Source organism: Phalacrocorax carbo, chromosome 6 (genome assembly GCF_963921805.1).
Source record: "Phalacrocorax carbo chromosome 6, bPhaCar2.1, whole genome shotgun sequence".
Lineage (NCBI taxonomy): Eukaryota > Metazoa > Chordata > Aves > Suliformes > Phalacrocoracidae > Phalacrocorax > Phalacrocorax carbo.
Genome location: NC_087518.1, coordinates 50,198,665 through 50,222,023, shown reverse-complemented (window position 1 = coordinate 50,222,023; position 23,359 = coordinate 50,198,665). Strand labels below are relative to the sequence as shown.

The following is a 23,359-nucleotide window of genomic DNA, read 5'->3' as shown; positions in this document are numbered from 1 at the left end:
ATGGTGGCTGCCAGCCTTTGAATATTAATTTCTCTTGGATGAACTGGAGATGCTCCTTGCTGAACTATGGAAGGCACTGCTCAGTGCCTGTGCTGTCACACTGCAGACCTTTGAATCTACCTCTCTTCTTTTGACCTGAAGGTCAAGTTATTTCCTCTCTTCTAAAAACGTGTTCGTTAAAGTTGGTGCTTGGAGTTTTTTCTAGTTTCAGGGTCAAGTAAATATATTACATAGGAAAATGAATTTTAAGAATAGTAGCTAGCGGTGTTGGCTGGGAGTCTGGGATTTGTCTTTGTGAATGACATGACCAGAACCAGACATGGCATCATAGCTCTGATGTGTTTCTGATTGACCTAATGGCATTATAATAATTTCCATATTATGTTCCATCCTGTTCTTGATGCTGCCTAACAGCTTGTTTGCCTTTTTTTCCAGACTGCAGCTGTACATTGTCTTCAGCAAACCGTTCACAGTTTCTCCCCTATCCTTCTTGAAATTAGTACTAGTCTGGCCTTACGTGGGTGTATGAGTAGTTAGTTGTGTATATGTTGATTCTGGCATTGCACTGGTCGCTCACCTAATAAATTCCTCACGCTGCCAGGGATTTACAGAAAATCTGCACGTTTCGTCTTGTGCAGTATCTACTAATGTACTGTACCCTGGAATTAATGGAAAACCTGAGGTCTCCTATCTAACATTTTGCTGAAATAATTTACTTCTGATCTTCTGCATTTATTTTTTTACTTCTCTATGTAAGGTGTTTCATATGCCTAAAGCATTACTCAGCTTTCTGTCTGAGCATATGGGATACTGAGAATGTTCAGTATCAGAATGCAGAGATGCAGGAGTACAAATTACAAAGTTCTCTGATTTGTACAGTGAACGGGACAACAAAAAGGTTGGCTGTCGTCAGTGAAGAGAGAATGCCTCAGGTCAGCATTTAAAAAAAATAATGAAGCAAACAAACAAAAAACCCCAAACCCCCAAAAAACCCACAAAACAAACCCAACAAAACAAACATGCTTTTGGATATATCTCTACCTATTTCTAATTTGCTTAATAAGGTAGAATAGTGTGGGAAGAGAGTAATCTTAATCACACCCTAAAAGGAGATGCTTAACTAATATTAGCTTCCAACAACTAACACATTTTAAACACAAGATACAAGTAAAAATCTAGCGTGTAAGCGAAGCATTCTCCAGTTATTGCAGAGAATACAAACTATGTGATTATGTAGTCAGGGAGCAGGCCTTTAACATGTGTATGCAGTTCAGGGAGCTCCCAGCACTAAGAATAGGTTTGCTTTTTTAAGCTGAAAGTATCTGAACTGCAGTAACTTAGTGGAGGGGTTCATAGATGTGACCTTCAGAGACATGAGAGGGTACTCCCATCATAACTGTGCTAGCCTCTGTGCTGCTGATGAGGTGGTGCATTTCAGTTAGCAGCCCCCGTGTGTGGATGACATAATGGTGTAAAAAGAAGGGATTAGGTGTGATGGGAGCTATCAAACTTTTGGGACTGAAGGCATCTGCCCAGGCGGTATGCTGCACCTCAGTCAAGACAGAATCATGCTGTGAGCACTAAAAATTAAAAAGAATGTAGAAGACTGGAGATAAATCGAAAAGAGTATCTCTTCTTGGAGTTCAGACTGGGTCTTCTAGGAAGAAATTATTTTATTATGTCCAAAATATTCTCTCTGTTTCTTGTCCTAATAAGGCACTGGCCCGGTGTGGTAGACAACTGGAATCTTCCACTCTCATGACTTGTCCTAACTTTGCAGCTTCTCTAATTTTATTTAATGATTCGTGATGGTTGTTACTGTCCTGATCTGAGAGTTGGTAACACAGGCCTGGAACTGCATTTTTTGCTGTTACAGGGTAGGATTCCTGCCTGAAGAGATTCCATGATGCTTTTCTTCTGTAATATTTTTATCCTGGTAAACTTCATGTACAGAGCCATTTCCCTGCCCATACATCTTAATCCATCATTTCTGAAAAGTAGATACTGACAACACTATCCCACAGGTTATCCTCCTGCGGGTAGGTGTGTGGGATGTCTGTTAGAGTGGTTGTTCGATGCCAAATATAGTTCTGTTTTATTTTTCAGTCTTCTAGAATTAATGTGGAAGCAGTTCTAAGTTCTGTTTTGCTCTGTTGCTCAGTATTGCACATGGCAGCTAACTGGCATTGTAGGCAGATTCATTTCCCTTTTCTGTATCTTGCTATTATATTATTTGCCCATTGGCTTTTTGAGCCATTTTGCTCCCTGCATTTCTCAGGCTTCAGAGACTTATTTACCTTGATAGGAATACCTGAATCTATGAAGGTAAAAGCCTGTTAGGTATGAAGGAAACCACAGATAGAGATTTTCAGACAGTACAATGAACTTAATTTCCTACTTTTTCCATTTAAATGAATGGAAGTTTGTGCAGTGGGGTCGCTATATTGTTTTGAAAATGCTATCTTTTTGTCAGTCACTTGCTTTATCCATTTTATATCCTGTTCATTATCTCTCTAGGACTGAAGAGGCAGTGGAATGCTATTTAAGTATACTGAAATTAGCAAAACTTGAAGCATTAAAACTGAAAATAAGGTTTAGTCTTCTTCAGTGGTTATTTTACAAATATTTCTTTCTGCGTCCTAGAACCCGTACACATTTAAATGCTCTGTGTACATCTGCATTTAATGTTAAACTTGGGTAGGGAGGCTTATAAATATTCAATTAGAATTATTGGGAAAATGAAAAGAATATTTTATTCATCTGTAATGTCTATTGATTTTTAAATAAGTAGGCATAATGTCTATTGATTTTATTTTTTTTAAAAGTTGTACATTGCAATTTAAGCAGATGAGGCATAAATGCTGGCTAGCTTCTTACAGCTTCAGGTGGGGGAGGGAGCATGGTTTGAGTTGCTTTACCTCCAGCTGAAAAATATTCCAACACCACGTTAACAAAGCAACGTACTTTCCCAGGGGCTCATCTTCTAGTAAGACAGTGGACTTACTACATCTGAAAGCTTGCTTTTTTTTCCCCCTGAAGATACGTATGATTTTGCCAAACCTCTGATAATTCTTGTCTCTGTGTGAGCCATCTCAGTATTTTTCTTAGATAAATGTCAAGCTGATGTCTAAATTTGTTTCAAAGATAAATACTTATATAAAAATAAATGATGGGCAGAAAAAAAGTCATAGTCATAGTCTTTAAGAAGATAGCGGGGAATTAATAACAGTGAAAAAACCCAGGAGTGTTACCAGTGACTTTTTTTTTTTTTTAAATAAGCGAGAAAAGTCCATTTAAGATGTTAAGTCTAAGATGCCACTTAGCATATATGTAAATCTGCAGTAACCCCAGAAGCTGCACTGGGATTACTTTGGGTTTATGTATGTTAGTTAAGCCCCACCCTAGCTGATTATCTCTAATTTCTAGACTAGATGGTGGTTTTGCTTTCCAGTGTTAAAATTCCCCATTCAACAAACACAAAGTCCGTATCAAAAATAAACCCTTAAATTCGGAATGTTTCTGTCTGAAGGTGTATCTTTCCTCTTAAGTAAACTGAAATGCTTAAAATGCAGCAGTGAATTTGGTGTATTATTTTAACCCCAAGAATAGGATTTAGATGGAAAATGGAAAGATGGTGTTTCTTTGCTGCGCTTTTACTTCATAAGAAATGGAAAAGTGAAAATGTTAAAAAAAAAAAAAAAGTCAAATATGTTGGAACTGTTTTAATCAGTTTCTAAGCTGCTTTTCCTGAAATGAAAAATATCAGTTATGACAGAATTTAAATTTAGAGGAGAATGAATGATCTTAATTCAGGCTTTCTGTATACAATGAATGACCTCACAGAATCACTTCAATTCTTTTATTAATCCTTGGTTCTGGCCGCTGAAGTTGCACTTCCTTGGTGAGAATTTGGTGAGTCACACAGCTTGTGGCAGCACTGGCTGAGAGAAAACGTTAATACCTAAATATGGATTAATGATGGAGATGGATTTTCTTGATAGAGAAGACAACTTACCATACCAAAGAGCATGGAGGTAGAAGGTTGCTGTTGGAAAATTAAATCCTGAGTCTTTCTTTGCAAGCTATTTAGGTTATTTCTTCACAGATGGTCACTAAGCTTTTCTCTCTATAGCTTTTTCTTCATAATTTGATCCCTCTCAAACAAACATGCAAAAGTGTATGTGAAAAGTCTAATAAGAATTTTTTTCTGATTAGTGGGTATTGTGAAAATTAACTGTTTTAACATCTACAATAAATATTCTTTGTACAAAATGCCTTCCAACATATGTGGCAAGCACATCAAAATTTTAACTTTACTCTGAGAAAAGCTATTGAATTGGGGTTGTTTATTAGTGGAGTGGGATAGGCAAAAGAAAATTGCAACAAAACTGTTGAAAAAGAACAGTGAGAGAGCTTGCACAGAGGTATACAGCTGGTTTTCAGGTGTTTGTACCACTTATGTACTTAATTTTTTTGATGTACTAAAAATTTGCCTGTAATATAGTTTACATTTTACATGCTACATTTTCTTTCAAGTATGTACAACTTTTTGTAGGTTGCATGAAATGTGTATTAGAGAAGCACGGGTTTAGATTCTGGTGTTCCAGTTCTACAGTACAGTGAAGACAATGAAAAACAAGGTATTAAAGAGCCTTTGACTCCCCAGAACTTATTGTGAGCTGAATGCTTTAACCGTGCATTGAACTGAACCTGCAAGTGTGGACAAGGACGTTGGTTCGACCAGCTGTTGTGAGATCTGCCAGGTTCAGGAAAAGCCCCTTCCCAAATCCTCTTAGAAAAGGCCTGTTCAATGACAGTTGTTGACTGTCTTGTGTTAATTTGCAAGTCTTGCAAAGGCTTCAGAAATTTCTTCTGTACCTATAGCTATGAACTGAAATATACCTTAAAATCTGCCTTTGAAGCCAAGACCTGAATGAAGAAAACTTGCAGTTTCTTTCAAAAAGCATAGAGGGTGAAGAGCGCTGTGTGCTTGATAGCATGGAAGAGTAATGATAGTACAGGCAGTCCTGAGTACCTGAGAGGCTTTTCCTAGTAATGAAGTCAGCGTTTGGTCTAATTTGGAGTATGGTAAAGGACAGAAGACAGAAGTTTTAGAGATTGATTATTCTCTTTTTGTCTTCATATATTTTCAAGAGAGTTCATATTTATAATTTAAATGCAACAGAAAGAAAATTCTAGCCAGAGCATGTCCTTGTAATAGAATCAGCTGTTTCTGTCAGTCTATTACAGAGCACACTAATCACCCATCAGAACTAAAGTTCATTAGGCACAGTCTGCAGTTTCTCAAATCTGCGCTTTGGGAGTGGGTGCCTGTATTTTACCAGTACTTTAATTGGGAATGAATTTTCCTTTACTCTGAAACAGATCTCTTGGCACCAAGTAAGTCTGAATTATACAACTGCATTAAATGTAAGGTTGTTCAGAAATAAATCTGTGGAAGATGTGTAGATGTATCACATGCTCTTTTTTATATGAGAAATCTTAGAGATCCAAAAACCTTAGTTCACTTGACGTTTGCACAATTTATGATATACGTGAAGGATAGGCCTGGATGTGATGATTTAAAAATACGCCCGGGGATGAGGTCAGTCAGTGCCTTAGTTCCCAGCTCTGCTGCCTTTCATTTTGAAAGCAATAGATGTTGCTTTCCCAAGATATGTTCTACCTCCTCTAAGCCTGAAGATTGTCTCGCAAACACCAGTATAAACCTTTCACCACACTCAGTTTGATCTGTAAATTAACCTTGGGTTTGGCCTAGCACCACTTTGTAGTTTCATATTTTATATTTCATCTTCAGAGCCTTGCCACATGTGAACATGACAGGCAATGTTGTTCCCTTGGAATTAAAGTAGTCCAGGATTTAATTTTAAAATTAAGGTAAGGTTGGTGGTTATTACAGTTCTACCTCATCAAAATTGAGAGGACCATTTAATTGCCCCTTCTTTTGTCTTTATGGTTAATTAAAATATTTCTAAGCAAATAAAATACCTGTTTGAAAGTATGTGTGAAAGAGATGATAGGAGAGAATGTTTCGATTTAATGTTTGTTTTTCACTGAAAATGTTGTTTTCCAGAACTAATTATAAAACGCTAGTCGCAGAAATATTTTGTGTTATAACTCCAAAATGAGTCACACTAAGTATGTAACCACCTTATATTTCCAGGGGGTGAATGTCTTCCTATACACATAATGCAAATGTAAAACTTCTGTGGCCATTTGCTTTTGCTGTAAAAATATTTATTATCTGGGAATGAAGCAACAGAGCCTGTTCTCTCATCACTTCTGTCAAGGATTTATGTTTTAGTTTGGCTGCGGTTTGGAGCCCAGCAGACATAAGCAGTATCAGAGACCATTCACTTTTGAGGGTAAAAAGAGAAGCTGGAACTCTGTTGCCTGCTTACAAAGATGTAAATACTGGCTGGCATCTGCTTGTTCCAAATTTTCACATGGTGCTTGGCATGTGGATTTCTTCATGACGTGGATGATGGTCTTAAACTGTTCCTTTGCAAAAGATGATCAGGGCATATTTTGCCTGATCTTCCTTCCCTGCTTCTGTTGAGAAGCAGTGATGTGAGGGGGGTGAGCTGAAGTGCCTCATGTAGACTAACTAAGCAATGAAAAATTACATCTGCTTGTTCTGTAAATAATGTCCAGTCAGAGCAGATGTAATTAACTACTGAAGTTAATGGATGCCTCGTGAGGTTACAGATGCTATCAGTCATAAGCTGGATGAAGGCAAGGGAGCTTTATATGCTTGGAATTCCTTTTAGGGCTAATTACTAAATATCTTCAAAATTGATTGCTTATGCTTTCAATTTCTGAGAGTGTTTTCACATGATCTATGTGGAATGGACTTGCTGCAGCTTTAGGGGAGGATGGGAGACACCTCCATTGTTGAGGCCTTTTGAGGAACTAAAAAGTTTCTCTTCCCTAGGACTTTCTCCCTGCGTTTTACCGTTAGGAACATTGGTCTTATTTCAGGGGTTGCCAAGCCATCCAGCTGACTTGGAAGACTGGTCAGACACAGATTTTATTTTTTTTTTAGTTGAGAAATATACAATCGTAAAGATAAAATTTTGTTGATGTGTCAAAAGCCTTAGCCTAACATTGACAAAGCATTTGGAGATATGTGGAGTGCCTCTCAAAAACGACCACCAAAACTTAATGTCTGCCTGTCTGCTTCCAGATACTTTACAACTGGGGAGCTGATGAGAAAGCAACCTGACAGAATAGACAGAATCCTTTGTACTGTTGTGAGGTACCTGCTGATGATGTTAATATTGAGCTGACCCTGTGCCTTTTCTTGGTCCAACTACAGTGTTGGAGATTGTCTCTCAAATGATGTATTTCAATATAACTTTCTTTGAAACCTTTGATCTTTGTTCACAGTATGTATTTACAGTGCACTGAATGGATATGAGCTGGTGAGCAGGCCCAGGAGTTTTCATGAGATGCACATTGTTTTATATAACTTTTATGTAGGATAAACCAGAAGGGTCCCTAAACTCACCAATATTATGCTGAGCTTGATTATTCAGTTTTAAATTCAGTAAAGGATGTTTAAAGAGTTCTATGAATAGAATTGGTGGTCAGGTAGCCTTGATGTCAGCTGTCAATTCTTTTAGAAGCAACCTTTTAAGGAGTAGATGTGTATAGGGGAAATGACAACTGACTTAATCATAGATTAATATTAGTATGAGCCAACAAGGGAGAGAATAAAACTGGATTTGTTTATTTGTAATGCTCTTGGCATTTTTAGCAGCTGTGACTCTTTCCTTGTGATCATCGCATGCTCAGTCTTGAAGGAATTTTTGGTGCAAGTCAAGACTGTAATTTTAAGAGCAGTTTCTAACAATAGTGTTACAGCTGCATTCCTGTGTGTCTCCGAGATGACACTCTTTTCTGCATTTTCCAAAATTTTGTAAAATGTGACATTTTGACTGAAATTTCTGAAACTGGTGCAGTCTGGCAAAATGAAAGAGAATTTTGAACAGTGCTCCCATCATTTTGGATGACTGTTCAGTGCTGGGCAGACTGTTTCACATACAGGGTGGATCGGTAATCTGCTTCATGGCCTTGGAAAACTAGAATTAAGTAATGAGAAAGATTAATGAGCTGTCTAAGGTGTGCACTTTATTCCTCTCAATGTTCCCTCTCCCTTAGGCTAATTTGTGCAAAAATATAATACATATATGGAAGACTTGGAGCGTATATTAAGGGTGTTATTTCTCAGGTTTTAAAGCATAACCTGCTTTTTATTTACAGAGGGCTACCATGCATCTTGCTGTTTAGTTGATACACACATTTTGGGTGGCTGTTATTGTTTATTTCAGAGAATAAGTTATCATAATGGTCCTCTGAGGCTACTGCTGTTGCAATTTATGGATTATCTATTATGAGAGAAAATTCACCATTTTTCTTCTGCTCTGCTGTTTTTTCTATGCTTCTGTGCCACATCTAGGACTCTGGGTTGCAAAATTCAAGCTGTAATCTTTAAATTTACTTTTCCTGCAAATGAAATTACATCTTCAAAACATAATCTTTTATGTGCTCTGTATCATTTAAAAATAAGTTTGGAAGGGGCCTTTGAAGAGGGTTGCTGCTACAGGTTTTTTTTTAGCCTTGAGGAAAACAATCAAGTTGATAGTAAATTAGTTTGCTGACATCTAAGGGTTGAACAGCTGAGTTACTGTACCTGCTATTCTTGATGTGACCAGGGTTCTCAAAGGTTGTCTTTAATTTTCAGGAACCATTCTCTGTTTAACCTCAGCTGAAAAGCTTGGGATGCAATATGAAACAAGCTATTTTCTTTACTATGAAAAGAAAGAGCCTGCTGCTTGAGTGATAGCATGAAATTAGAGTGACCCTGTGCACTTAGTCCCATATAACAGAGATAGGAATGAATCCTGCAGAGGAAATGAGACTTGGAGAATTGCAAGTCATCCATTGCTTTGGCTAGCGAGGGATGTGCGTACCGCCCTGCCCTTGGCTGTGAACGCCTACTCCTCACGTAATCTGTAGCTCAGCTGTGGCAGCTGGCTTTTTCCTGGGGTTGGGCAACTCTCCATTCACCCACTTGGGAATGCGGTTTGCATGCATCGTTTTTATTGTCAGCTGCCTATCCAAGCCATGATGTGTGGTTTCAGTCGTGTTTGTTACCATGAGTGGGTTCAGTCTGGCCCATGGTGTACTGCGTAATATTGTATTTTGGGCTTGAAAACATGAAGTAATGTACAAAATATGGAGGTGGCACTTCAGCTTACTAGAAAAAAAATATATGGGAGGGGGACTCTGAAAATATTCTGAGGAGAGTGGGAATTCTTGTCTATTTTGAGATGTATTCTGGAATTATTTTAGGTCAAGTAACCAATACCCTTAATCTTATGGAAAGCCCTGAGGTTAAGTGGTCTGAAAGGTTAGTGGACAACTTTTGGAGGCATATATTCTTGACAGGTTAATGCACAGATGTGACCTGAATCCCTAGCTTTGTAGGCAAAGGAAGAATTTTGTGTTGCTCGGGCAGGATGGCTGGTGGGGGAGGGAAAACAATTTGCTGTGTCTGAGAAAAAAATTTAAGCAAAAACTTAAAGTTTAAAGGCCTTTTAGTTTTATTTTCTTCTGCAGTAGCTATAATTTGAAATAAATCCAAAGGCTTTTTTTTTTTTCCTTCTGACTAGTAAGGGATTTCTAAGCTGAAGAGAAGAGAAACACCAGAAGATGCAAAAAACATTAAATGCATCGTTGGCTGATTTGTGACCAGTGGGATTGGAGACTGATATAAACTAGTTATTTAGAGAAATAAGGTCACCTATTAGTTAAACAACTGAGGGTTTTTTTCGCCATTTGGTTTTATATGTTAATGTACTCTGCAAATCACATTTTTGCTGGCACATAACTTCTGTTGAGGTGGAGAACTAATATAAATAATACATTTATTTTGCTTTGAACTTGTAGTATGTTTAGGGTATCCCTGGATGAACAGGTATACTGTTAACTATTTTAGTGCCACGCACATTGTCCTAAAGGGTCTGGTAGCCTGTCACCAGGAAGGTAAGATTTCATAGGAAAGGGTGATTCCAGGCATTTTCACTGATACTGGGAATATGGGAAGATGCACTGGGACTAAGCTATCCATGGCAGTTCAGGAGCTGTGTGATTGGAGGCATAAATTCTGTATGGTGTGGAGAAAGGTCTGGGAGTTAAACTCTGTTCTCTCAATTCTTTGAATGATGTTGGCAAGAGCTTGAGTATTCCTCTTCTGTATTTTAAGCGTCTCTGTAGCTAAGCAGATGATCTAACAGTATGATCCTGAATTCAGTTTCTAAAAAGTCAGTAAATTATAGAAAATATCTGCAGCATATTCCATAGGTTAATCTGACATTCAATACAGATATGGGTTTAGTGTTGCTCTTTAAAATTCTTTGCTGATGAGTTTGGGAAACAAGTTCAGATGTAATCATTTCTAGAGAGAGAAATTGAGAAGTACTGTTTTTAATAACTGTTTACAGTGATATGATGGAAAGAAGGAAATTATTTTTCTTGACAGATTCTGATAGGAGAAAGAGGAGCTTAGTGTGGGGTGGTTTTTTTTAATCGCCATGAAAAATTCCTTCCTGTTAATCTGATGGATGGATTACAGTTTGTCCTTGTATGGTCAGGTTGTATTTTCCATCAGAACTGGAGATTCCAACCCATATTAGATCATTTCTGTAATGCAAATGGTTATGCATAGGAAGAGATTTAATTAATCCCCTGCTGGTTGGTAGTATACCCTAAAGCAAACCTAGTCAGCAAAGGAAAAATATTAGAACACGAATGTGTGGTACCAGGTCAATGAGTGTCAGTAGAGTTTCATCATTTGTGAAATATTAACTTATTAAGTGAAATATATTTACTGTTGTAGCTGTAAAAATATTTGTCTATTGTCCCAACTGGTATGATAGTGAGCTACCTCGCAAAAAAGCCAAGGTCAAAGGCAATCTCAGGAATCATGCTGTCTGCTCTGGCAAAAATATGGAACATCCTGAGTGCAGCGATGGTTCTGACTTTAATTTGAAAGGACTACATTTAAGCTGCCATCAGTGCAGACTCTAGCATCCAACTTTGCCTGTGGGTCTGTGCCATATGCGCAGCTACATATTCAAGGACAAATTACAACACTGAGAGAAAGTGACAATTTTGACTGATGGGCTCTCCTTTTCTTCACACTTTTATAACGTAACATATCTGTTTAAATGATGTGAGTAGGTCAACGAACAAATAGATTTCCAGACTTTATTTCCATTTCCTATTGTGTGCATATACGTATGCAAAAAGCCGGCGCTCTCTCTGCTGCCTGAAACATTCCTGTTTTCAGATGCAGTTTCTGTATACAAAAGATCACAATAGAATAAATTTTCAGGATCTATGCACTAAACAATATATTATGCAAATGGAAAAGCAATGCTTAAAATGGCCAATATATTTTCTCTTCTAGCTTCCTTGCTGCCTCGGAAATGATAGGTCCAGTGAGGATCCAGTCCTATTGTAAAATCTGAACTGTAGCACGTTATGGTGTCCAACTGATCCTATATCTATGCATGGTCTGAGATACAAACTTAAGATAAAAGGAAACAAATATAAGGAACTCTTTTGAAGGAGGGTATTCAAACCAGCTTTTTATAAATTTCATGATGCTGAATGTCTTTCCCAATGTTCATTTTTAACTAGTTGTCTGAAAATCTGCTGCTTCTTTTGTCATGTAGAGAGCAAGTTGCATGTTTAATAATTATGCCTTGAAATCTGGAACTGATACAAAAAAATTAACTTTCAGAACAGTCTGTTCCTGTCATTTGGGTACTGCAAGATTTAATACACTTATTTTTTAGGGTCTGCAAAAGTAGTTACTTGTTTCCACTTCTGGAAGTTCTGTGCAAATAGTGCACAACAATCTTTTAAAATATTCTGAAGCTATTTATCACTTCATATAAATAAAATATAAATGTAAACCTCTATTTTGAGGGTTATATTGACCTAGAGAGCAGGTGGCATGGAGGCTGGTTGAAGTAATCATGGTAATATATATAGGTACTGGCAGCACAAGTGCTCAGGGAGGCAGATGTGCTGTCGGAAGAGGCAGTTTGAAATCTTGAATGTTCATGTGTCATTCTCATCAGAAGCGTGGTCTTAAATGAAAAGTGTCCTTTAGGATAAACTACTATATTTACTTAAAGTATTTTAGAGCTGCACCCTGTAAATAGTGTTTCAGACCAAGTAGTCACAGCTCAGCACTCTTTTATTACTGATCTTACCTCTGAAAACGTGATCTATTTTTTCAGGATACACGGACATGTAATGCCAAACTCCTTTGTGGAGTGGGTGGAAACCAGTCAAATCACACCACCTCCCTCATCATTTACTATCTAAAATGTTTAATCTGTACTATAAAGCCAGATTCTGAATAGAGTGTCACCTTTATAGGGTCCTTGTGAAATGCTGCTGGACTTTCTTTGATGTTTTGTGTAATTATTTAATCAGTGTTTTTGAAATACTACTTCATGTGCTTGAAACTGCCCTGTCATTTTTAGATGTAAACTCTCAGTTGGTCCCACTGCACATATTAAAGCATTAAGCCATCTTAAGACCCAGCTGAGTCTCCACCCTGTGAGTGTATCCCCATCTCTGGTAGGCATTTCATTGTCTGTTCTATCCCCCGGAGATCTGCAATGTTCTCCTAACAGTGGACAACTTCAAATAGGTGCCCTGCAATAGGTCATCAGTTCTGTGTGCAGTCTGCTCCCTTGTTGCTTCCAGGCATTTTCTTTCTTTCTTCTTCTTCCCTGGGGTGTAACTTTTTGTAGACGCTAACTCCCTGGGGATTCAGGAAAAGCAAAGCTCATAATTATGCTGCTGGCGATTGTGTAACTTCCAGCTCTGATGCTTTTGCATTGGCTCCAGCATTAATGGTCTGGTTTAGAGGATTGTGAGAAGTGCTGTTACCAGCTCTGGAGAAGCAGAGAAGGGTGGAGAGCTGGGAGGGTGAAGGCTTGGTGTTTCTCCAGAGGACAGGAAAAGTGATGCGGGAGTCAGGGCATGGCTTGGTGTACTGCTGATAGGGTGTTTGAAGGGGGTTTTAAGACGAACACCAAATGCAGTGTAGTGGAACGGCAGGTATAATGATTGTTTTGATTGTGCTTTTTGTTGTTAAGACCACAGAGGTATTACATTTGAGCTAATGCCTACTGATCCCACAGCTACACTGTGTTTGTCAAGGCGGAGGTGCAGGATGGAAACAGTTGCTACATGGATAGAAAAATATTTCAATTGCATTGAGATGTCGTCTGCTGGTACTTTTGTCCTTAATTATTTGGAAACTCAGTTGATCACAGATTTCAAAGGATGATTTCAGGAGCAAAGCCCGAGTCAGCCCTCCTTTTAACCTTGCATGCATTTAATCCTGAATTAGCTACATTATAGGAAGGATTAAAGGTAATATTGTGTGAGTAAAACAAGGGTACAGTAGATGAAAGGAAAAGGTTTGTCCACTTCTGTTACCGGACCACGATTCTCATGGTGTCTGTCTGTCAGCCACAATTACCGGAGCTGTGCTGCTGCAAGGAAGTGTGCTCTCTTTAAGTGACTTTTCAGCCCTAATGACTAGGGCAAAGCTTGTAAACACAAACCCTAAAAGCTCAGAAATTAGGAGGTAGATAAAGAGATTTAAAGGTCACTGTTTTTCAGCCAGTACCATGAAATTCCAGAGCTTTATTTATTCATTCTGAAAATTTCTGGGGCTGACTTTGGAATAAATGGAAATGCGCCATTTGAACGGAAGTATCCTCTGCTGAACACCTTTGTTCTATCCCATCTTCTTTAAAGAGGGTAAATTAAATACATCTGTTCATACGATGTAAAAGATATATATGCATGTGTAAGTAAATACTATATACACAAAAAGAATAATATAGAATATCTTACCTATTCACCCATTTGCAGTGGCAAAAAGCGGTCATTGCTACGCAGCCTTCACGGTTGGGAACTTTAATTCTTTCTAACAAATGAGAGTGGAAGAAGTACCTTTGTAGAATATAACACAACCTGTTATAGATGCTAATGATTTATTATCTTACATCCTTGAAATGTTTTGATTAGATCTTGACAAGTTTGTCTGATGACAGGAATTTATTTCTTGACGCTGTAAGCTGTCAGCCTTGTGATAATTCACACATAAAATTTGCTCGGGACTGTTAAACTGTAATGAAATTTCAAACTGTAGAGAACTCGTCCTTGAAAATAACAAACAGCATGTTTAAGATTTAATGTATTTTTTTGTTTGTTTGGGGTTTTTTTGGTGGCCTCCCCCCCCCCCCCTTTTTTTTTCTTTTTTTTCCTTTTTTTCTTTTCTTTTTTTTTTTGTTTCTTGTAGTTCTAGTAGCTGTAACTTTTTGGTATCTTTGAGAAACTTTTCTAAGTAATGTCCAATGTTTTAACTTAACAGACCAGTCACTGACAGTTTGTTGATAACATTGTTCATCATTCAAGTCAGCATGGCCACCGTGACTAACTACGGAAAAAGCGTTACCTGATTTTTTTTTTGTCTTTATTGACTTTTTTTCAATATTCAGGGAAAACGCCGAGTAATTTTTTTTTTTTTTCTTAGCGGGGACGAACGACACAGATCAGTACAGTGCAGGTCAGGAATGGGGACGGGCTGTGCCGCTCCCGCCCGCCGCACTGCCAAGGGCCGAGGCGCGGCAGCCCGGCACCGCACCACCGCCTCCCCGGGCTCGCGCCCCGTCCCGCACCGCCTTGGCGCCCCGTCCCGCGCCGCTCTGGCCCGGTCTCCGGCCGGTGGGGGCTGGGAACTAGCACCGTGCTCCCTGGGCTGGGTTCGGTGGGGAGCGACGGGCGCGGCAACGCCGCCCCTCCGCAGCAGCCCCGGGGGGCGTGGCCGGGGTTGGGGGCGTGGCCAGGGCGGTGGGCGGTAGGCGCACGCCCCCTGGCGGCGGCCCGCGGCAGCGCAGGGCCCGGCGGCCGCGGGCGGGGGGAGGCACCGGCGGGCTTGGGGGGACGTTACAAACCGAACCGAAGGCGGCTGGTTGTTACCTCACGACGCCGTCATCGCTGCCTGTGTCTTGTTGGTGCTCGTGGGGTGTTTACTTAAATAAAAACCTTAGCATTCCCGCGCTTTCTTTGCCGCTTAGGTGCAAATTGCTGATTTAAGCGGGAGCTGTGGTTTGTTGGCTTTGGATTTTTATGTTAATATACAACAGGACCAATATGTACGTTTGGGGGGGGGGGGGGAAAAGCAAACCCTAAAGCTACTCTGTTGCATTAATTTTTCCTTTTTGAGGGGAAAAAAATTCTCCTTTTGAGAATGTGAGAACACACATGCAGCAGATGCTAGGCATATTGCGTACCTCACTTCCACGAGTGGTTTGGGTATGATGCTGGTGAGGTATGCAGGACAGAATTAATTACTGCCTTATCTATGTTTAGGCTTGAATTTCAAAGTTATGTTTGCTCCATTGAGTGCTCATGATTTTGTGACGGCAACGGCAATGATAATTCAGACCGAATGAGTAGTGTTTCTGCCCCAGACCCCTGTGCTCTGGCAGTGTGGGCAGTCACCTCCTGTGCACAGCAGTACTGTGCACAGCTATACACTGAGCATGCCTTCGGAAATGGTCAGCTTTTTATTAATTTCACCTCAGTGATTTATCGATAAATAAATGAGTAGTATATAATAACAAGTAAAATTAACTCAAGGTTTCTTTCTTTTTTTTTTTTTTTCCCAGAAGGAGCTCAGTCTCCCCAGAAGAGGAAGCTTGTAAGTATAATTATTCTTTATTCATCACTTGTGTTGTTTTGAACATATATCGCTGTTCAGTTGTGGAAATCGTTTAAATGGGCAGATACTCTGTTTTCTCTGTTAGCATTTTCAAGAGTCTGCCATGTGCTTGGAAACAGCTAGCTTGCATTTCTCTGAGACTGCAGCCTCTACTCATTTCCTTAAATGTGGTAGGAAAAGTAGTAGTAGTGTAAGCTTACTTATCAGCTTGAGCTGACCCTGGTATGGAAGTAGCTGCAGTGTTGAGTGTTGCTTGCACTGACATCGCTGAAGTGACTCCACAGAAGTCACTGATTATTTATGTGATATGGACGACTTTGATCACTGCTCTTCAAACAGTCTGTTGACAGAAGCCTAAGTACACAGCTCCTGGGCCCTGCAGGTCAGGTGTTTGTGGAGCAGTCAGTGCAATACAGGTATTTTGACAAAGTAGCAAATGTTGAGAAAAGTAGGCTTTTAAAAATGTGGTTTAAACAAATGGCATTTTTTTTTAACACATTATGATGTTTAAAGAATTTTAGGGAACTAACTTGCGTTTCAGTGGTATTATGAGAGCTTAGCTTCTGCTACGCTTACAGATTTATGGTGAAAGAAATTGTATTATTGATTGCATTACATAAAAGAGAAAGCTTTTGTAGTGCCTGCTATTGCATTATGATTTAAAATTGTTTCCCAAAGCTTGTAGACTACAGACACGGAGCTCGCAAAAGCGTATAACCTTTTTTCCTCAGGTTTCTGGTTCTAATGAGAAATGATTTTTAGTCTTTCAATCTAAGCTATCCCCTTTGTATAAGAAACAGTGTTTGGAAAATGCTGTGTAGTGCCAGTGATTCACAGCTGAACAATAAAAAGGATCAAAAGGCCTTTTTTTATAAAATGGGGCATGACCAGACCTTTTTGTTTAGTTCATATGACAAAGGTAAACCAGTCAGGGAGTTATTTAAAGAACATGAAACACTGGCTGATTTTTTTTTTTTTTTAACCAGTATGACTCAAAGGCTAGCTTAACTGTGTTTGATAGATTTTAAAGAAAGATGGTGCTCATGATTTGAGGATTGTGAAGGTTCTTTGAATAAATGGCAGAGCAGTGACTTATCAGTAAGTGTTTTGTTTAATGCAACTTTTGTACAAAACTTTTGGAATTGAAACTGAGGATGCCAGAGATACTCCCTTCCCTCGTTCATGTGTGGGTATGACACAAAACTACTCGTGCATTTACATTTGAAATATCTGAGATACAAATGAAATGCTTCAAATGTGTAGTGTTTTATTTAGTAGTAACTAAACCAAATGACTGAATGTTTTATTTCTGTATTGAAGTAACACCATCAGTTTTCATTACTTCACTTTAGTTTTCTTCCACAAGTGAGTGCCTTTTAAGCCATCACTATGTGAAGAAATTTAGCAACCTGTGTCAGGAAGATCCAGGCCATAAATTTTAAGCACAAGGTTGCAGCTACTAGTGAGACTGGAAATCTATGAAGAATTGAAATGTCTTCAGTTAGTTGCCCGTGTTATCTAGTTGATTATTTGATTGCTGTTTTTGGAATTATAGATTCTGTAGTCAATTCTACAAAATGATTTCTTGTTGTTTGAAAAGTTTAACTATTTAAGAAGTCAGTAGTGCATTGTGGCTTGTGCTATTTGTGTTGGTGCTGTACAGTGTACAGTGTAAAGTGTATAGGCTCATTGCAGAGGGTCTTGTGCGCTGGTGTACATGATTTGCGTATCTCAGTATCAGAGTGCTTACCTGATTTAAAAAAATCCACTCTTAGTTTTTGAATCAGGAATTAGAGAAATTGATATCAAGAAAGGGAATGATTATAATATATGTGTATACATATGTTAATAATATGCATATAATATGTATAAATTTGTTCAACCATTCTGTCAAAAACGGTGCACACTTAAATACTGATTGCAGACAGTTCTCAGCTCTTTTGGAGGCTTTTACTCTGCTTGAATCAACTTAACAGCGAACCTCATAAGCAAAAATAAATTCTGAAAATAAAATTTATTCTGAAAAGCTGTTGTGCTGTAGCGAGTAGGGATAGTTATGGATGTAGCTGGGTCCTGATCCATTGACTGTCATTCATTGACTTTTGTTCAGTGACAGGAGCAGAAGCAGGAACTGACAGAAGGATGAAGTGTCTGGCTTGGAGCCAGAAACCCTCAAGAGGTGCATCCATTTTCTGTACAAACTCCAGCCTTTGTAGCAGTTCAGTGGCAACTGTATTATATAGAAATATACAGCCACTCAGCATTTTTCCGTGTACTAGTCTGGAGGCTGGGGTGCATTTGCTACTATAAAAAGATCATATCTGGGGAGAAGGTAATTATTTTCCAGCCAGCCAGAAGTAGAATGTAGACTTTTGAATAGTAGAATGAAGATTATTGCTGCTGGCTAGGTGATTGCTTTGGTTGATTGTTGAGTTAGAAAGGTTTTAGACTGTGGATTAGCTAGGGTATTTGTCATTGCTGAATGGAGAAAGGTGAACTCTTCCTAACAATGCTGCTAACTTTTTCTTTATCCGACTCTCATTGCTTCATATTTGCCTTGGTCAGTATTAGTAGTCTATTTTTCTACGGGAACTGACTGTAGGCACGGACAGCAACAGTTGCCATGCTTGTTTGTACTAAGGAAAAGGAGCTGACTTAGATGTCACTATTTTTGGCAGGAGAGCATGAGGAATTTTGTCACCTAAAGGAGGCTTGGGTAGAAGCTGAAGAGAATGAATGGTGGAGTGGAGCCTGTGGAGTTTGTTGATTAGTGTCTCTGTTTCCATATTAGCAGAAGGGAACACAAGCGCACTGTGAACGATGGCTTTGCCCTTGGAGATTTTGCAGTCTAATCTTGAAGTAGCACAGAGTGAGCAGGCTTGTAAAACAGATGGGGGAATTGTAGGGTGACATTAAGAGGAATGCCTGATTTTTTAGATACCATTTTGTTAACATGCTTGAAGTGTGTGTGTTTCTTTAGGGGGGTTATGTTTAATACACTAAAGGAAACGATACTCAACTGAGCTGTAGGCTGCTAAGAGGTTAAATAATACAAGTATGAGAACAGGAGCAAGTAGTTATGTTCTGTCTCTGGTGTGGTTCAATAATCAGAGTTCAAAGTTTTCCTTCAATAAATTATGCACATAAATGTATTGGTTATGTTCTTTGCATGCTTTGTTCCTAAAAAATAATTTCAAATAGCAAATGTGAAGTGATAGACCCAAACTTTGATCTCCATCCTGTTAGTGGAAGTGGTTTAATTATTTTCAGCCATTATGCTGTTCTGTTCTTTTGGTGCTACAGTGGGTACAGAAGTTGTTTTCTGTATTGTTGGCTTCAGCTTTCAAATGGTTTTGTTGTGCACCTGCATGTGAAGCACACTAGAGACGTTCCAGACTTGAAAGTACAAAGGTGGGGACTGCGCAGCAAGACGAGGCTTGCGATGAAGCGCTGTGTGTGTTCATGTGTATGACAGCAACTCAGCATCCAAAAGACCAGGCTGTAAACTGCAGATTTTCACTGGGGCTGCAGGGTGCGCAACACCATCCTGGAGCTCCCTCTTTCTTCTAATTGCCTCCTCGGCTAATCAGCAGTCACTAAATCGAGTTGGGGCTGTATTTGAGCCATTTGCTCTTGTTCAGTACCTCACTTCTAATGAATTTGGTTGTTTATAACATTAACTATATTGACCCATTTAGGTTTTTGTATGAAAAGTGTGCGTTTATGTTTGAAATCGTCATGGTTTCTTAGACAGGGTTACTAGCTTAAGGTTCCTCTAGTTTTTGTACTACCTAAACGTAAAATTCTCTAAAAAGAAAGTACTGCGTTCCCACATTTTATCTAAATCGGAGGAGAGTAATTTCCTCAGCAAGCTAAATTTGCTAAACCAGTTTTAAATTTCAGATGCACGTTATTTTTCTTAATGCTTTCCTGCTATCAACTATCTGTAGCAAATATACTTCTAAAATCTGTGTACGAACAGAAAAAGGATGTGGAGGCATAAGAAACGTGAAAAATAATTATAATCTAGAATATATCCAGTAAAAATATGCATCTAAATAAATTGAATACTACAAACTGCTGTTTTGATGGTGCTAGGTGCTGATAATAGTATTTACCTAAAGTTCTTATATCTTTATGAAATGTGGTAAGCAACAAAATAGTGTTTGCTAAAGGCACGTGCAAGGCTTTTATGGTGATCTTTATTCCTTCTAATACCTTTTTCAGGCAATTTATGTCTACTGTGGGGCTTGTTTTCTCTCTTTCTCTCCCTCCTTCTCTGCCCTACTCTTCTGCTTATAAACCTCCAAAGGTTCTTCGTTTCTACAGCCCTAGACATTTCATAGGGTGTTTCATTAAGCAAGTCTTCATCGTAATTTGTTAAACTTGCCTCCAGGTTCCTGACAGTAAAATAACACACAAACACACAAACACACCAAGGAATTTCTTTGGGAGGGTATGCTGAATACTAGTTTATATCACTTTCTACTTGTATTCTTTTTAATGCATAGATCTTGGAAACAAGAAGTTTGATGGCAGGAAAAAAATCTGGCCTTTAGTGCTGGTTTATGTCTTTATCTTGCCGTGCTCAGGTGCTGTGGGAATTTCCTCTGTATCTGCAGAGAAATGGAGTGTATCATTCCATTTCTGTTCATCTTGGCTGGTAAGCATTTCTGCTGGGGATCGATCGATGGAGTTTCCCTGCCAGGAGCAAGTGCTGTGCCTCAAGTGTGGAGAAGCCGAAGTGCTGGAAATGGAGAAAAAAATGGTTCTGAAAAGGAGTAGGGTGTTTTGCTACTTTTGCAGCTTGTTCAGTCTTGGACCTGGAAATAGTGTAAGAAATAATGCCTCAATTCAATGCTTTCTGCTTGTGATACTTTTTATAGATGGGGAGAGAAAGAGTTGGTATTTTCTAACCACTCCATTCTTCTCTGAGCTGCATAGAAGGAGCTCACAAGCACTAGATCAAAAATAACCTGGTGCTCTTAAGCTGATATGTGGGGCTGGCTCTGGAGGTGGAACGTGCTGAATTATTCCTGCAGGGCTCTGTAGGAGTGTTGCTATATGTGTATTAGGCTTTAAAAATAATTTGAAAGCATTGTTTCTATAAAAGAAGTGATGTCGTGAATAAGGGGGATTTTAGCGTTCTGTACATACTGTCATCTCAGAGACAAGGAATTTATGGAGGTTTTCATCAAGGATTTAAAAGTGAGAAAAGTATTTTGTGCAGTTTTTATTATCAAGTTTCCACTACTTAATCCAGGTTCTCATTTAATAAGTATAGTAAAATTTTTAACCTTTTGTTTCTTCCTGTGCTCTCTCACTCTGAAGGCATGGCATGAGGGGGCAGGGTCTCTGGTTGCTTAAGGAACAGCCATCCTGGGCACCCTGGACCTTACTTTTGAGGCTGGCATTTTGTTCTCCTGATGGGACATAGCTATTCAGAGGTTGTGATCTTGTAGTGTGGGGCATTCCTGCTGTGATCTGAATCATGTGAGGATCTGAAGATCCGGAATTGTAATCTGGAATTTGACTTGGTTGCTGAGTACTTGTGAATAGCAGTCTTTAGCTGCCTAAATACAGTTTTTAACACTTTAAAGTCTACCAAAGATAAATATTTGGAATTGTTTTGGGGCAACTACCTGCTTACAAATACACATTTAAAAAATGTTGGACATTATTTTGGGACTGTTTTGTTAATAGCATGAAATTGATTTGGAGCTGAGTGAAATTGCCATTTGCAAACAAAAATGCAAGACTTGCATTGTACAAGGGAACATTTTCTCCTAATGAAGGTGTTTCTGCCCAACCTTCTCTTTCAGCATTTGGCTCCCCAGACTGCTGCAATTGATGTTGCTCTGTTTTCAGTGCTAGAATCTGTAAATTTTGTAGCGAAACACAGCTTGGGAGTTACACGAATATGTTTTAAGATTACAGTTGTGTGTATTCTTAAGTGGATTGATTCTGAAAAAGGGATGGTTCACATGTTCCCCTGCCAGTCAAGAACAGCTGCTCTTTGCACTGCTGATGACTCTGCAAGGGCTTTGGGTGCGAGCACTGACTCTATTCCTATCGCAGTGTGAGTTTTCAAGCTGCTATGTGAGATTTCTGCCAGAATCCTTTCAAGTGTGCCACCGCTCCCTTTGGCTTTATGCCTTCCTTTTGATTTGGTGAGAGCGGCCGTTCCTGCTCCTTGAAGCCTAGAAGTTTGTCGCTGATATGCTGTGGGCTCAGCCTGACTGTGTCAGGGCTATGTTGCTGGCTGCGTGACGGCTAGATGGCTAGTTGGTGTCCTCGACTTTTCTGTGCCTTTGTTTTGTACTGGTGGGCTCCATTTCCTTTCTCTGGATGCTATGAATAGACTCGCAGAAGTTTTTATTGTGGTGATTTTTTTTGTTTCTTTGTTTGTTTTTTTAATAATTAGTTTTTTGACATGAGCTGGTGTGATTAATCTGGACCATTACTGAACTCCTGAGGTCTCTGTGACACTGGGGGTACATGAAGAGCCTGGAATTGCACTGATTGTTCCGTGCTCTGCGTTGGAGCGATAACGGTGGGCTCTCCTTCCCAGCTCTAAGCCTCTTATGCTGGGAGGAAACATAGTGTACCAGCACAATGATGAAACGGAGGAAACAGAGGCTTGGCGCCCCATCTCTGCGGATCCAGTAAGGACTGTTGTGAAAAATAAATTGCACTTAAACATTTCAAATTGAAACTATGAGGAAAAACAAGCCAGGATTTTCTGTGGCCAATAGACATTGCTTGCATTTGTTAGAACTTTATCTGTCATGCTTGTTTGGCTGTACACAAAATTTCAGTTGGAAGCTTTAACATTCTACTTTTGTGGAGCATTTACCATAAAGTATAGCCAAAAAAGAGCAATATTTAAATGTTTTTAAATGGGGTACATTGTGGTTAGGTTTTGCAGCAAGCATTAATTAATGTAGTGAAACTGCATGTTTGTAACTCTCTGGTTTGATTACTCTTCGGATTTAAAAAGTACTTTTAATAATCTGCCAGAAAGCTGTTGCAGAGCTGAAATCTACAGAAACCTGTGCTACCTTTATTGTCTTTTAAAATTAAGAATGGTATTGAAAACTTTTAGATTAGAAGCAAAAAATTATCTACATTGCCACATATATTTCTACAAATGAAATTTAAGCAAGCAATTCTTTTTTAATGCTTCATCCTTTATAAATGAATTGAAATCTGCTAATGAAAACTGCTATTTATTATGTTTGTAATTATATTTATTATTAGTTAAAATGAAGGAAATTGTGTATTTAATACTATGGGTATAAGAGGAGGTTAAATGAATCTATCATATAGTCACTGAAGGGAGGAGCAGAATAAGAGGCAGGCTTAACCTTTTCTGTCTGCAGACTGTAGAGCTTATCAGCTGCTTAAGAAGAGGTTGCTAGTGGGGAGGATTTCCAATATGTAAAGGTTACTTACTGATAAGTATTTGGATTCATTAGGAAGTCTAAGCAAGGAGCATTGACAATCATG

General features: G+C 38.9%; 1 protein-coding gene across 10 annotated transcripts in view; it reads left to right on the top strand.

The window, feature by feature from the left end:
• MAST2 (microtubule associated serine/threonine kinase 2) overlaps positions 1-23,359 on the top strand; it is a 199,728-nt gene that overhangs the window by 71,196 nt on the left and 105,173 nt on the right. For 9 of the 10 annotated variants that reach the window (XM_064455188.1, XM_064455191.1, XM_064455187.1 and 6 more), the window contains one exon: positions 15,798-15,829. The exons of the other annotated variant lie outside the window; for it this stretch is intronic. In XM_064455188.1, coding sequence (XP_064311258.1) covers positions 15,798-15,829 — 32 coding nt within the window. The remainder of the gene's footprint in view (positions 1-15,797; positions 15,830-23,359) is intronic. 10 annotated transcript variants of the gene reach the window in all.